Source organism: Coturnix japonica, chromosome 5 (assembly GCF_001577835.2).
Source record: "Coturnix japonica isolate 7356 chromosome 5, Coturnix japonica 2.1, whole genome shotgun sequence".
In the NCBI taxonomy this organism is placed as follows: domain Eukaryota; kingdom Metazoa; phylum Chordata; class Aves; order Galliformes; family Phasianidae; genus Coturnix; species Coturnix japonica.
Window position 1 is genome coordinate 27710451 of NC_029520.1, and position 16111 is coordinate 27726561.

The window sequence follows — 16111 nt, forward strand, 5'->3', positions numbered from 1 at the left end:
ATTTGCTGGTGGAAGATACTTCCTTCATCTTGACCTGCTGTCCTGTGCAATGAATTGCTCCACTGAGACAATTGCATAGATGGCAGCTGTGTTTCTTGTTTTCTGGAAGCTGCTGCTCGTCCCAGTGGAGCTACCTTGCTGATGAATGCCATTAATTTCTCCCAGGAAACTGAACAACTATCATATACTCTGTCTTCTGATCTGCATTACTGTCACTCCATTAGAAGTCTTGTATTGCCAAGATCAATTATCTATTTCAAGCTTTTTCATGAATTTGCACCAGTTACAGTCTTGGCCCTCTGTCTGGATGCTTCTGCCACTAACAGCCTGCAATTACTTTGAACACAATCCTTGGGCATTAACTGCTGTCCAGTAAGACAACACTGTTTTCCCTCATTTCCCTTTTAAGACCTTCTTTTGCTGTATTGTCTGCCAAGTGTCAGCCATTTTGGTACGGCTGGGAGACAAGATAATTGGGAATGGCTGCATTGTTAATTACTTTTGTAAATGCTCAAGCAACTTGTCACCATGATGCTGTGCAATTCCCAGCTTGTACAAGGATGTGGCTTCTTGTATTCACTCTCAGCATTGTCTGTTCTATGTTTGAATGTGTACTTTGGTGTTACCTTCAATTGAATGTTGTACTGGAGGAGCTGCATTGACTGAAGATTGTCCTTCAAGGACATTGAAAGCAGGAAGTTCCCATCAAGCTTGTGCTGACTTGGCACCTGACAGTTGAGGGGAAGTGCTGAGACAGTGTCAGCACTTTGACACTTCTTGCAGTTATGATGAAAGGCTCAAAATTCATAATACATCAGTGGTGGTTATAAATGGGTTCACTTGTATTGTAGAGGTTGTCTCAGACCTGGTTTTTCAGTTCAGCTATTAGCCAAAAATTCCAGTGTCAGGAATTGCTATTTTGCAAAGTCTTTCACTCAGAAGTTCAGGATGTTCTGTTGTCCCAAATCTGTAGCATTTGATGATAGTTCAGTACCATATGTGAAACAGATCGTGCTGTTAGGAAAAGAGTTTGTTCATCCACATCATATGAGCTGACAGGACTATGTTTGTTTATAGGTGACTACTTAAGAGAGGAGCAAATTCATGGATACAGTTCTGTCCTTTCCACTTTCAATATTTGCCATTGATTTTCATTGCTAAGAAACATACCACAGTTCATCTGTATTCATCCCATAGGTATTTTTTCAGTGAATATTTTCTTTTGTGTTCTCCAATTTCATTACTCTACTTCCATTTTCCTAATGATTTCCTGACAGTTTTAATCACACTGCATGTTAATATTTTGTCCAGAGAGGCAATGATTACAAAGCAGAGCAGGATCAATCCACTTGGAATTACACACAGGACATAGTGTAGTACTTACTTAGCACACTGTGCCACGGGGTTGACAAATGCAGAGCAAATGAATTAAATAATTCCTGATGAAGAGTCAAGAAACTCAGCTTGAAAGAATAAGTTTTTTAAAATCCAGATGATGTCAAATTGACCCTGTAACATGGGTCTGTCTTCAGTAAAACTATAACTAATCAGCTTATGCCAGTGAATATAGTGTGATAAAGCAATGCTTAGGATCTTGTGAATCTCTACAAATAAGTGTGAAGACCAATTGTGTTTAAACTACTCAGCAACAAGCAAATTGTGCCCTTTCAGAAATCTCTTCACCAAGTTTCTTCCTGTAGAGACAAATAGAATTTGTTCTCATTTCCTATTTATCATGACTAACCATCTCTCTCTATGCTCAGCTGTTCTTTTTCTAATTCTTGGTGCTTTGCTGTCCTGAAGCCAAATCTGTATGGATTTCAATGGCTCTCTTGTCCTTTTTGACTTGGTTCTGGGCAGTTCGATAGCATAAGAAATGATTCTCTAAATCCTAGATATGATGCCAGAATTCTCTAACTGAAAGAATTAAGAAGAAATAACAGTTTGGCTGAATGGATGCAAGGTTCTATATAGGGAAATGTAAGACCTCTGAAACTTTCTCTTCTGGTTTCCTTTCTGTGGCTCCCATCAGATCTCAGTCTTTTACTACAGTAAGCGTTCTGGGTATGGAGACTGTAGAAGACAGATGAAAAAGGCTCAGATTTTCAATGCTGTGTTCAGCTAATTTTCATTTTAGAGGTAGAAATAAAAGCAAAGGACAGTACTGTTTCTTGAAAAGAGCAAAAAGATGATGTGTGCTCCTGAGATACCTGTATTTTTCTGCTGATGATTGCAACCAGTAAGCTCTTTAGTAGCCTCACTCCTGTCAGAGTCCTTGAAACTTCCAGTTCCCTCCTTACCATGAGCACAATACCAGCTGCATCCCAGTCCTCAGTCAGAGTAGTCCAGATGTGTTCTGAGACTCAGAGCCTGATAAAGTGCCACCTTTCCTCAGGGCTTAAATTTGCTGTAGTAAAAATGATCCAATTTTAAATGCACTTTTATTATTAGAATTTTCCCTCTGTGGATGTTACAAATCTGTGCATGCTGCGATCTAGGTGGTAAGGACTTGAACTCCTCATTGACTCCTCTCTCTGTCTTTGTTTCAGAGTGCCTACCAAGGCGTGTGCAGAAGGATGGCTGCAGCAGAACCTCTAACCGCTTTCTCCCGATGGTACCTCTATGCCATTCATGGCTATTTCTGTGAGGTCATGTTCACAGCTGCCTGGGAGTTTGTGGTCAATTTCAACTGGAAGTTCCCAGGTGTTACCAGTGTGTGGGCACTCTTCATCTACGGCACATCCATCCTCATTGTGGAGAAGATGTATCTGTATCTCAAAGACAAGTGTCACATTTTAGTGCGCTGCTTCATTTACACCCTCTGGACGTATCTCTGGGAGTTCACCACTGGCCTCATCTTACGCCAGTTCAATGCCTGCCCATGGGACTATTCCCAGTTTGATTTTGACTTCATGGGCCTGATCACCCTGGAGTATGCCATCCCATGGTTTTGTGCTTCTTTCATCATGGAACAGCTGGTGATCAGGAACACCCTGCGCTTGCGATTTGATGAGACTGCTGAGCCAGGGGCTCCCACTGTTCCTGTTGCCTTGGCCAATGGCCACGTGAAGACGGATTGAAGCATGACTTGGAGCCCCCCTTAGAAATCTGAGGGAGCACAGACCTCTACCACAGGCTGTTAGCTCTGGCTTTGAGGTACTGGTCCTTGCTGTATGATAAGATTCATAAACCCCATTTTTCTAATGGGGGTGTGCATGGGATATACCAGAAAAAAAAAAAAGTGGAACCAATAGATTTTCTAAGGATTTTACTCTTTGGGTTCCAAGGACCAATATCAATTACTTGTTAGTTAGGTTATTTCTGATTTTAACTTATTACAGATGAAAGCAGTCCTTTTGCTTATACTTTTGTGTGGAGAAAGAAGAAGGAGGGAAAAAAAATGCTAAGGTGGAAAAGCATTCAAAAAGGAAAAATGTAATCATTGGATGGTCATGGACACGCCAGCAAAGTTAGTGATTGGCTTACTCCATTAGGCAATATTCAGGTGCTTGCTTGCAACCAATACCTCCTGTGGGACCTGAGATGCTGCAGGAACAAGGAAAATCCATCTGCTATGGAGAAGAACCTAAGGCTGGCAGTCTGCTGGGGAGGTAGATGGTGTTCCCCTCATGAGGTCCCACTGGCCTACCCCGGGGTTCTTTTTTGCACCACAATACAATCTGGTGCTGGACATCTTGCTGAATTTATACAAATCTTGTACTTCTTGAAATCTCAGTCCTGATAATAGATTTTTTTTTTTCCTTTTCTTTCTTTTTTTTTTTTTTTTTCTTTACGAAAAAGCCTTTTTTGCTGAGTGAATTTTACCATGATCTGTGCAATCTGAATCTTGGCAAAAGGCACAAGAAATATGTAAGTCTTCCCATCTCCTCTGTCCCCCCAAAGCAGAACTTGTCTGAAGGGCTGCTGCAGATTCCAGCTCTCATCCTGACCATGTGAACCTTGAAGAGACTGTACATGCCACAAGAGTCTTCTGCCTTCCTTCCCAGGGATTCCTCTGTTTCTGGTGATGCTGATGACTTAATCTGGCTGCAACTCATTGTACTTGACCAAAGGTCAAAATCTTTGTGTGGCTGAAGTGGTACCTAGCATTCAGTTCTATAGCACTGATGGTCATCCTCCATCAGCACTGGCAGCCCAGTGGTCTCCTCAGTGTTTCAAGAGGGTTTGCTCTTCCTTCCCAAATTACATTCTAAATAACCACAGCAGACCTTTCCTATTAGAATAACTGGAGGCAGCAAGAGATACGCCATGCTGCCTGATAAAGGAAGACACATTGCTTCCAAAAACAAACACTATTTTTCCTAAAGAGCACTTCTTCACAGTTTGAGCAAGGTTTTGGGTTCTAGTGTGAGAGAAGCAGTAAAGAGCTATAGGAGCAGGGAGTGCTGTGGCTCCACTTTGGAGCTTCTTGCATGGGGGCAGTTTGAAATTTAACCTCTTGGGAATGCTTATGGAGTTTGGGAAAAGTTGTAGAATAGGGAAGGTGCCTGATACTGGCAACCACAGGTCAAATAATGTGCTTTGGTAAGCCTTGGCTGTCAGAGTTCCTCAAAAGTGGAATTTCCTGTTGTCAGAAGTACAGTGCTCATGACAGCTTTACCAGGCAGGTTTGCTGTAATTGCCTCATAGGACAGATCAATTTTGAGCATTCCTATACTGTAATCAGCAGAGCTGCAGCAGAGATGAATTTGGTTTGAAACATACATGTTTGTGGGGTTGTGATTTTTCCACTCTTGCAATGGAAGTAGATAGGTCATTTTTGTGCTGCTACTCTGTCTGAGGTAGAGCTCAGCTGTGAACCCGCTCCTTGTCCTGGGGAATCCACTCCCAAGGGAAGAAGCACTTCTAGCCTCGTGAAGGGAATTATTGGCAGGTTCTGCCCTTACAAAGCCAGTGTTAATTCTTTCTGTGTTGCGTAGAGTGCAATTATTTTATTCCTCTCCTTCCCCCTTCTCACATGACATCCATTGCTGGCAATGGACACAAACCAATGGCATCAAGGAGTTAATCACATCTGCCTTGGGGTACACAGTGTCTCTCAAAGCACTCTGAATGTTTAGGTGGGTATTTAGTGTTTCCTTTTTATAGATAATTAAACTAAAAGAGAGCAAGCAATGAGCAGATATATATACTTCTTCCTTGCTGTGATGCCAGTATTATTAAACCAGAGAAGCAGTATGTTGTTTGTTAGTCCGGGTGATCTCACATGTGCAGACCCAGGCAAAACCATCACCTCATGTAGTGCAGGGGGACAAAAAGATTTAGCTCTGCTGAGTTACAGCAAGAACTGCATGGTGTAGATAAGAGCTGGGGTCTCATCCCATATCTAGAGGCGTTCAAGGCCGGGCTGGATTGGCCCTGGGCAGCCCAATCTGGTGGGTGGCAGCCCTGCCCATGGCAAGGGGTAGGAACTAGATGATCTATAAGGTCCGTTCCAACCTAAGCCATTCTATGATTCTGTGATGTCCCTGCTTTGTCCCTAGTTCTGTTGGGGTCTTGCAGTACCCAGAGTTCTCTTGCAGCACAGTGTGGCTGTGGTGTGATGCTGCCTCTTATCTACCCACACCATCTGAAACCCTCAGCTTCATAAAAGCATCTCTAGGAGCCCTGCTTTCTCCTTTGCTGCTACAAAACTCTTAAAAATGTTAAAAGGAGCTAGCAGCACCATTTGGTGACTCCGTACCAGCTGCAGGTGGGACAAAAGGAGGAAGAGTTCACAGAGCTAACTTGGAACACAGCCATGTGTTGTGACTGCAGAAGCTTCCACCAAATAACAGAGTTCTTGCACAGTGATGTAATGTTCAGGTGCTCAGACTATGGATGGGTTTCCCAGCAGCATATGACATCTTATTCTATTATCCCTATTGCCTATGCCATTGTAGTAACTACTCTGGTTTGCTTTCCAGTGATGTCTGATGTGTACCACCTAGATATTGCATCCTTAGAGACTTGTAAATTATACCCAGAAGTGCACTTTACTTGCAGCTTGCACACCAGAAACAGGAAGGGATCCAACAAATTATTAAATAATTTCAAATAATTCCCTGGACAACAAATGTTATCGCAGGGTTTGCTTTAATACGATGTACCTAACACAGCAGGGTTAGATAGACTTCTTGCTAAGCAATGTGGCTTTGTCTTTTCTGCGAAATCTCTCTTTTTAATACATGTGATGCTTCTTACAACATCTTACAGGAGAAGTGCCCAGAGCACGTTACCGGGGTGTTGATGGCAGCTCAGCGTGAGCTCAGGAGCTGGACTGGACTGAAGTGGTAGAGACACTTAATTATGAAGGAAAAAAACAAAAAACAACGCACAAGGCCTAACCATTTGTTTGTATGTGTATCTTCCTTGGTAGATTAAAGTTGCCTGTTTTGAGTTCACCAGCAATAAAAAACTTGTGATTTATCCATCTTGTCCTAACTCTGCAGCAAGGATAGAGGGGCCCTGTGCTGCTTTTTGAGGAGGGTGGGGGATGGGGGTGGTGGGTTTGGGGCTCTGAGTACCCCAGGGTTCTACTTTTGTCTCCCCTGTATTGCTTATCCCTCACTCTGTCCATCCTAAGGGGTGCACACATACATGATAAAATACAGTTCTGTGTCCTCGGCACAAGGAGCAGTTCAAGCACTGTTGTGATGATGTCTGTGTATATTGCAGTGAGCTTGCCAGAGGGAAACAGTTGGTTCAAAGCAAAACTAGACCACATTTTGATCTTGGCATTATAATTGAGAGAAATGTGTACATATGTACCAGGTACAATTATGCCTTTGGTCTGAATGCATTTTCTAATTAAAGCAGAATAATCGAATCAACCTTTTGCTTGACTAGTCCTGTGACTATAAAAGGTAAAACATGGCTGAAGGACTCAAGCTTCTGGAGAATTGGGAAGCTGGTGGCTGTAGTTCTCCTACAGTCAGTAGTGCTGTTCTGCTGCTGACATTCTCTGAGCTGCACCGAAAGAAGGGGGATTTCTTCATTCACAGGAACGCCTGCCCTTTCATTGCTATGAATAAAACGTGAACCACCATCACAATGTGAACTGAAACCAAACAGTTTCTGTTTTATTTTTTGCTGGGCCCTGAATATGCACTGAATTCAGGGGGTAGGCTTGCAGACTTGCACTTTTTGCTTCAGGTTTTTTGCTTGCAAACTGCAGCTGAGCCACCAGGAAAGGAAACTGCTCTCTTCCTCTTCCTTTTTGTATGTCTGCAGCTACCACCTCCCCCTGCTGTAGGAGGAAATCTCTTTCTTGGTGCATCCTCTGCTCAGTCAGAAGTCATTCCCACTGTGATACCTCATCCGGCTGCTTTGGCACCCACTGCCTGAATAAGGTTCATGGAGCTGGGGGGAGTGCTGGCAAATGGCCACCCATGGTGCCTGCCTTCTCTCACACCCCTGATGTATCTGCTCCCATACTCAGACGTCTGGCACAGGTACTGGAGGAAGAAGTGCTGCCTGGAAGTAAGTCCAAAGGAGGCATGGTTTTGTTGGCGTCCCATGCCACCACTTTAGGCAAAGCTGCCCTTGCCCAATGAGTTCTTTACTATAGGCGGCAATGCAAAAGTTGTCCGCTAGCCCAGTGTATATTGCCCAAACCTTCTCTGAGGAGGAAAGGAGGATCCAAACCTCATCTTATTTATTTATTTATCTATCTATTTATTTATTTATTTATTTATTTATTTTCCTACGAGGTTCACTGACTACAGCTCTATGGAAAAATAGCGATATGCGAGCTGTTGCTTGTTCAAGTCACAGAGGTACAGAAATGCCCCCAGCTCTGCGTCTTATCTTGGTAAGTTAACCACGCTGAGACATAGGACACTTCAGCCCTCAGGGTGCTGCCAAGTGGCACTTGCAGTGCCTGAATTAGCCCATGGGCCTACTGAGGAATGCATTTTGTACTCTTAATTCCATGAGTTCTGAAGGAAATGTTTTTCATGGGAAAGTAGGAGGTTAAAAGTGAAAGACTGAGATACAATACAAGTTCATTACCTTTTATGATCTCACTTGAGAGCATTTTGGTTAAAAGTTCCAGATGCTTGAGCCTCTAGACGTCAAATGTGGGAAGGTGATTGTCAAGGCCATGGAAGAGATCACTAGTATCTCATACTGCAGGTGTGCTGTGCATGGTGTGCTGCACCACCTCAGCACAGCCAGGGAGAGCTTCCAGGGCATGAGGACCATGAGCAGAACTGCTGATATAAGTGCTGGGTAATGGCAGCCGAGCAAGACCTGCTGGTAACATCTACATTCCCAAATCTTCAGAATCTGGATGGGCTGGAAGCTGCTATTTCCTGTTCTCCGTGTCTGGTGCTTCGTGCAGGTGGAAAGCAGTGTGGCAGGGCTTGTTCTGGCAGAAGCAGAGCATTTCCTTGACTCCTTATTCTGGAGCCCAGGCTGCTTGCTGCTTCTGTAGCCATTGGATTTCAGATGTGAACGGCATTTGTTGGCTTCTAAGAAAAAAAACAGTTTTTGAATGGTAGTTACAAATGCTTGATGTTAGTTTGTAGAATGCTCTGTCAATTTAGGAGCTAAAGACACTTATGTATCTGCAAGTGTTTATTTATATGACTGAGTGGCATGCTGTACTACTTTGATGCTATGAAGAAGGAGAAGGAAATACACTTTTTGCTTTTTAATAATTAAAAAATAAAAGAGTAAACATGCAGTTGAAACAATATTTGTTATATAAGTGAACACCATAAACATGGTGCTTGTAGATATCTGGCCTTTCAAACTCAGGACATTTTCCAGTGCAGAATGTGTGACTAGCTCCCATTGTAACATATCTATATTGCTACTTTGGCATGGCTCTTCTCATTGTGTTTTGGGAGATGCGAGGAGGGAAGGAAGGGAGTTCCCTGTGCTAGATAGAGACTCGCCTAAAAAGCTGGGCAATCCCTGGTTATGGCATGGCACTCTCAGAAACCCTGGGTGCAGGCTTGCTGTAGAGAAATCCCTCTTTTGCAAGGGTTTGGACTAGATGACCTCCAGATGCCCTTTCAACACCTCTGATTCTGTAATTCTGTGGTTTTGTGGTGATGCGTTTAGTTGGGATTTGGGAAACAGCTTAGTGCACAGCATTAGGGGAGTATTTTTTGGTAAGATGTTTTTATTCTGCTAGCCTGGAGCACAGAGTCTTTCCTTCTGTTTTCAGAAGGCTGTTATGTTCTTTACCACATGGTAAATGGGTTTTTTATAAACCCAGCAGTCTGCCTTCAAGGTGACCATTCCTGTATTTGAATCAGCACCTTCTACTGTCATCCACAGCAACTCCTATCTCTACTTTTCCCATTTCAAAGCCAAATTTGGCTTGCTTTTAACTCTGCTTCCTCTATGGGTGTGCACGGTTTTGGCTCCAGACTGCCCTGTGTGTTACAGCCCTGGGAGCAGCAGGTTGCCCACAGGCTAGAGGCTTCTAACTGAAAAAATTCCTTCAGCTTTTCATCAGAGAGAAATGCCAGCAGCCACCTGCACACAGTCTGCCCAAGTGCAGAGCTGGCACATGAAGGGGCTCTCAGAGCAGATACATAGCATGGGTCTTATGTTAAGAATAAAACTGTTCTCCCTCCCTTTACTACATAATCCCATCTTCATCAGCAGAGTACTTTTGGGTATGTATTGCTAGGGGCAATAAACCATGTTAGAGACTAAAATGAGATGACCATCTGCTCTATCAGCTCGTGTTGTTGCAGTTACTGCCCAGCTTATCTGTGTTGCCCCTTCTGCTGTCATCTGATGCCACAGCTCTTCCCTGTGCTGTTTCTCTATCAGCAATTTTGGCAACCTGTCACTTTCTTTGCCTTACATCCACTGCAGGTCCATGTTGCAAACACAGGTACTCTAAGCTTCCTTTCAGGAGCTTTCCTCTGGCAGTTTAACACAAAAGTGCTGATTACTGATGAGCTGTAGCATTCATTAAAGCCCACAAGATCTGTAGTTAGTGCTTTGGAAGCTCAGAGCAGAAAGCACTTTACACGCCTGCCTTCAGGCACTAGGATAGCTGCAAGCTTGCAATTAATTTTCAGGGCCTTTGCTATCACATCCACACAATGGCATAAAATAGTCTTTCAGGGCTAAATTCAGCTAAAAGGTTCCTCTGTCAGTCTCTGAATTTCAATGTGTACAGAATAATATGTAATTTCAAATGATCCTTTTCACAAATGCCTATTCACATAGTGAGTGCGTGTGTGTTTAGATGCACAAACACAGCCAAGGGCCTCCGTACTGCACAACTGTATCATAGTTTGTACTGGTGAGCAAGAGCTGTGACTGCTTAGTGCAAGAAGCATTCTGGCCCATTTCCACTTCTCCTTCCGAAACACCTGAGAACCAGAGAAGAGTCAGGACGAAGTTCTGCATGCTCATGGAACAGGCTAGGAGCAAGTGCTGTGTCTGCATGTTTTACATGGGGCTTTAAAATCAGATATTAATATTAAGACAGATAATATTAAGACAGACATGCCACACCCCTTTAAAAAGAGGCAGTTACTACTGTGTGGATGTCCTCATGAGAGGACGTTTTGAACTCATGGTAAGTCCCCCATTAAGGTAGAACAGGTCATTTCCCCATGTGCTTTCTGTCAGTGGGTTGAGTACACCGAGGGCATGGGGCTTACATGCCCCAGTGGGTGGCATGGCTCCTTCAGATTATTTCAGGCAAATCTGGGAGGTTTGAGTGTGGATTCTCAGCTACATGTTGTTCTTGCTCTATGAGTGCCACCTCCTCAGGCCTGTTGGTGCTCGCCGTTCCTCAGCATTAGCTCTGAGCATTCTGTGATCCTCAGAGAAGCTCTTCAATGCTTCCTCAGCCTTTCTCTTTCACCATCTTATGCTCATCCCCTGTGGTCCTCCTGCTGTACTTGTGCTGCTGTTACATGTGGCTGTTTCTTGTTCCCCATCCCACATGCAGTTCAGCTGACCTGTCAGAACATACCCTTCTCCCCATTCCTGTCTGTCGTGCCAGCCCTACAAACCCCAGCAAATTAGATCATCTGCATATCTATTTCACATATTTATGAGTGAGATGCTAATCCCCACATAGTAGAAGGGTCATATGTACAAAAGGGGAAGCAAGGACAGCAGCATTACAGGGAGAAGTGGGGGAAGGGGGCCAATGGTGAGGGAAGGGCAGATATCAAGGATAAGAGTATTGGAGAAAAATGCATAAAATGAAAGGTATAAAGAAGAAGGTGGTAAACACAACTTGTCTCTGTGTCTTTTGTGATACAGACACCCATGATTCCCTTATATTGTGGCATTACAGCTGCTCTGCTACATAGGCTTACATTGCAGGGTGACCTTGCAGAGCCCCTGCCTAACACTTGCCGATTCATTGGCTCCCAGTACAGCCACAAACCCACTGCCGGGCTCCCTGCAGGCATAGGATCCACAGCTCCATCTCCCATCTGTTCTTCCCAGGGCATAGAGCAGGTGAAATGACTGTTGGACACCACGGGCACTTCTTGGGCTGCAGCAGTGGTAAAACATCAATTCTTAAAGAAATAGAAAGACCTACTGTGTGCTGGAGCTCCTTGCAGGAGGGGCTGGGATTTTACTGCCCTTTAAGGGATTCTGCAGGGGATTTGACAGTTGGGTCTCAGTCATATTTAACGTGATGCAGACAACAGATGCTTCAGGAAGATTATATTTCTTCATGTACATCAGGTCTCTGGGGAGATTACATGTTCAGGGTCAAGGGCTTTAGGGGCAGCCCCAGAGGAGGATTTTTCTGTTTTCAGCAAAAATATCTGTAAGCACAGTATGTTCTGCCAAGCCTTATACATGGAGTCAATGGGAAGTGCTGCTCCCAAGGGAGATTTCACCTGCAGCTCTGGCAGAGATATCATTTATTGTAATCATAGCAACTGATCAGGTATCCTACAGAGTGACAACACCTTGCAGCCTGAGCATCAGGGCTGATCCTGATTTGAGGAGCAGCATTATCAGGCTGCAGAGAGGTTATTCATGTGGGTAGAAACTGTCTCGCTATAAAGGCAGGCAGTAGCAGGCACTTTGTAAGATGCTGTGGCTTTGAAATGCAGATATTTTGGCTGAGGCAATCAGCTGTCCAGCACAGATTTTGCAAGGGAAATAATTATGCCCAAAAAGGCAACTAAAGTCTTCCCAGTGTCACTGCTATATGCACTGACAGGCTGGAGATGATCTGTATCTCTAAGAAGCTTCACAAAGAGCTTGCCCCCCCCTCCTCCCAGTCCTGCACCACAGTTAATTGATCTGCTCCAGATATTGAGGGATTAAGGACCGAGTCAGCCCTACTGGAGGGGGAATTTCAAATTCCACATGTCCTAGAAACACAGGGCACAAGTCTCCAAAAGCCAATTCTGGGAACACCCACAGTTGTCAGTAACATCTAAGCACAGCGACAGGCGCCCTTCATCCCACAGCAGCTGCCACGTGCTATGGCCCACTGCCTTCTTGCAGGGGAGTAAATTTAGCCTTGAGAAAGGCTAGTGGCTTAGGCTGTCTGTTTAAATGTGCTTTCCTGGCCCCTAGCCCACTCCTTGCATGGTAGCAGCAGCACAGTGATACCTATCTTTGGGAGCTGGGGTACCAGGACATCCCTGTGACATCTTAAGGAACAAAATGTCTGCGGTCATTCACTGCTCTCTTCCACTCAGCAGGTCCAACAGAAACACCACTTCTGGCCATGGTGTTTGGATCCAGATCCGACCTTTTTCAGTCTTGGGAGTGAATGTGTTCCTGAGGGGAATGCCTGGGACAGTTATTCAAAAGCAGTGTGATAACACCTTTCATTTTACTCATGTCGTTACTCCTCTTGCCTTGGTGCATTTGAGCACAGACTTGCTCCTGCTGAACTTCCTCGACATCTTCAGTTTTCTCTTCTTTATTTCTTCCTATTGTGAGCAGACAGAAGGAGGAGCAGTGGTGTTGATAAGCAGGTGGAGGTTGTAAAGGGGAGGAGAAAGTGAAGAAATTCTTGTTCATCCCAAACTATTTTTTTCCATTTCTTCTAAAATATTGGTTTTAATGTTATGTGTTGACTTAGATTTTTGACAGATTGCAGGAAAAGAGCCTATGTGCTACACTAGGCATTTTTGGCAGATATGCAGGAAAGCTATCAAGATCAGCAGCTAACCCACAACAAAGCTTAATCTCCAGCCAAAAGCTTAATCCAACAGAAACCAAACATCTGCCCTTCTTGAGCATGCTGGGATGGAGACAGCAGCCTTGGCTTCTGGGGCTGCCCCAGAATTGTTCCTCTGCTGTCTCTGTCTGGCTGCAGAGCAGGGCACGTGTGCTCACTCTGTGGATTAAGTAAGAGATGGTGATGTGGGCTGGCAGATGCAGGGTTCTCAGAAAAGCAGCCACAAAATCCCAGAATGAACCATGCATATATAGATTGAGTACAATAACAGTACTGCTCCCATTGCCCTGGAAAACTTTCTGCTATTTCTGTCTTTTCTCTCTAAGAGTCTCTTTTCATACACAACAAATTGAGTCCATTATCCCAGACAAAAAAAGAAAAAAAGAGTTCATGCTGCTTTCCTTTGCTGTATCTCATCTCTGACCTCAGCTGCTTTTTTTTCTACTATTCTAGTCCTGCCTTGCCATACAGAATGGAAAGCCCAAAGATTTTTCTTCACATCTGACATTCATTCATCCTCACCACTTCTTTATTTCCTCATGAGATTAAAAACAGGGAGAAAGAATAAGCAAAAATACTGTGGCCCATATTTTTATACCCAAAAGCCTGATTCTGTTCTTAGTCTCATTTTAGCCTTGTGTAACATTATTCATTTCCATAGTTCTGAATCCTTACCAATGTAGAATGGAAGTAGGGTGATATATTTAAAGAGTCTTTGTTTTAAACACAACATCAAGAGTTAAGACAAGCCTCATGCTCATCAGCCCTTTTTCCAGTCCTCATGACTGGTGTATATTCCTGAGCTTACAATTCAAGCCCAGATATATGATAAGTGATCACAGATTTAGAGTATCTTAATTTTTACTAGTTTAGGACATCTCTATCCTGATTTTCAGAAGGCTCCAGTTAAAAGCATAGCAACTGTGTACTCCCAGGGATGAAAATATTTCAAGTTGGAAGCTCAAAAATCAAAACAGCTTGAATCAAAGGCTTTTAAAAATCCTTTGGCTTTGGTGTCTGAGTTGATGGTGGATGCAAGCAGGTCCCAGTGCAAGCTGAATGAAAGCCAGCTAGTTAAACCTTTGGTTTAGCTGTAAGGCTGCTGGTCACACAGCCCAGGATTTACCTGTCCCCACTGATGCCATGGTTGCACAGCCATAATGAAAGTCAGACAAGAATGCAGAGTGGCTTCAGCTTCCATCATCTCAGGAGCACCTTTCCTTGTAGTGCACTTTATTTTGCTGGGGTAGGAGTTCTGTCATTTCAAACTCTGTTTCCTCTTGGACATGAAAGCTGCAAAGGTTTAGGAAAAATATGCCTTTAAATGCTGAAATAGATTGGGCTGACAGCGATACTTCTTGCAGACTTATAAGTCTACATTCTAAGGATCATCTAAAACAAAAGTTCAATTATCTGACAATTAATAGGACCTTAGTTCAGCAAAACAGCTAATCTTGCATTAATCTTCTTGCTGTACAAATGTCCTATTTTACTTCAATTAAGTATATGCTTAATTTGCCACAATGTTCATTTAAATCACTGCAGCATGCTGCAATGATTTTAAAAAAATATCTGTGACACTGTAAAATCAATTTGTTATGGGTAGTCACTGTAGGGTGATGATAATATGATCACAGTGATGGCATCATGCCCAAACAGTGAACAGCAGACATGCTTGACTGGATGCTCTATAGTAATTGAGTTTGGGGTAGTGCTATCTTGGGGTGATACTCAAATTATTGCTGTGTGCTCATCCTAGTAAAATGGTTTGCTATTCTTCAAGGTAAAAAAGTTAGCACAGAATTAATTTAATGCCTTCTTTCCTCTGTAAATTCTTCTGTAATTATCCTTTAAGAAGTCTCTCATATCTGTTCCTTTAACACTGCTGAAACTCAGGATATCAGGTCCCTAGGTCCCTGGTTTGATCTTGTTCAAGTCTGACAAGTTCCTCAAAGGAAACAGGCAAGAGTGAGTGGCAAGGCATGAAGATGTCTCACTCCTTCAGGGCTCAGTAGAAAACTGTAAAGCACAAAGATGCTGAGAGGGGAAACTTAGGCCGGATTCCTCTGCCCAAGTCGATGGTTTCTTCTATTCCATGCCACTCAGCCATCTTTGGAAGCAGTTCAGCAACATCTGAGGAAGATGGGAAAGCCAGGAGTGTGCATACATTTGGAGCAGTTTCCCTTCTAGTCCCAGCAAAGGGATCTCATTTATGGTTTTTAAAATGAGTAGAATTAGAAGCATGCAAGACCCAAAGGCCTCAGACTGAAATGATTCATGGAATGAAGCATGGAATTCATCCTTTCCCTTCCTGGTTTTGTTTTTTTTTTTTGTTTGTTGTTTGAAATAAGAGCTATATTGGGCTCAGTTCAGCTACTGGGTTATCAGAGTGATTAATCTGTAACAGTGCAAAAGTGAAGGCTTCTTTTCCAAAAACCAAAGTGCTATCAGTACAATTGCTGATTTGGAACATTCTTGGGCAGTGATCAGAACAAATATGTTCACACTGTGTTGTTGGGTTTTTTGTTTGTTTATTTGTTTTTTGGTGTTGAACTTGAATAATTTTGTCTTTATTTATTTATTTTTAAGTGCACCATTGTACCTGGAAGCTGCACAGAGACGAGTGTCTGAGAGTCGCTTCTCTCTGTTGCTGTTGTCCAAGCAGAAAGCTCCTCCCTCTGCAGTGCCCTCCTGCTCCTGTTTGTTTTTGCCACTGCAGATCTCTGTGGAAGGAGTGAGGGCTTAACCTGAAAGTAGCATATGTCCTAATGGAGACACTAGAGCACTGCAGGTACTAATTGCAGTGGTGCCTCACTCTGTGTGTACAAGGGGTACATGACACCATTTCTTTTCTTATCTTGGTGAGGTGCTTGGGTCATCCCAGTCTAATTGCTTGTCATGGTTTTGTAATTTTGTAATTTTGCTATCAGTATTCCACATCATAACATCATGTCAAGTATG

The 16111-nt window shown here is 43.4% G+C and overlaps 1 protein-coding gene across 7 annotated transcripts in view; it reads left to right on the plus strand.

The window, feature by feature from the left end:
* The window catches only part of TMEM229B (transmembrane protein 229B), a 31400-nt gene extending 24971 nt beyond the window's left edge, over window positions 1-6429 (plus strand). For all 7 annotated transcript variants that reach the window (XM_015864807.2, XM_015864809.2, XM_015864813.2 and 4 more), the window contains one exon: window positions 2550-6429. In XM_015864807.2, coding sequence (XP_015720293.1) covers window positions 2577-3080 — 504 coding nt within the window. In that variant the 5' untranslated portion in view covers window positions 2550-2576 and the 3' untranslated portion in view covers window positions 3081-6429. The remainder of the gene's footprint in view (window positions 1-2549) is intronic.
* Window positions 6430-16111: the final 9682 nt, after the last annotated feature.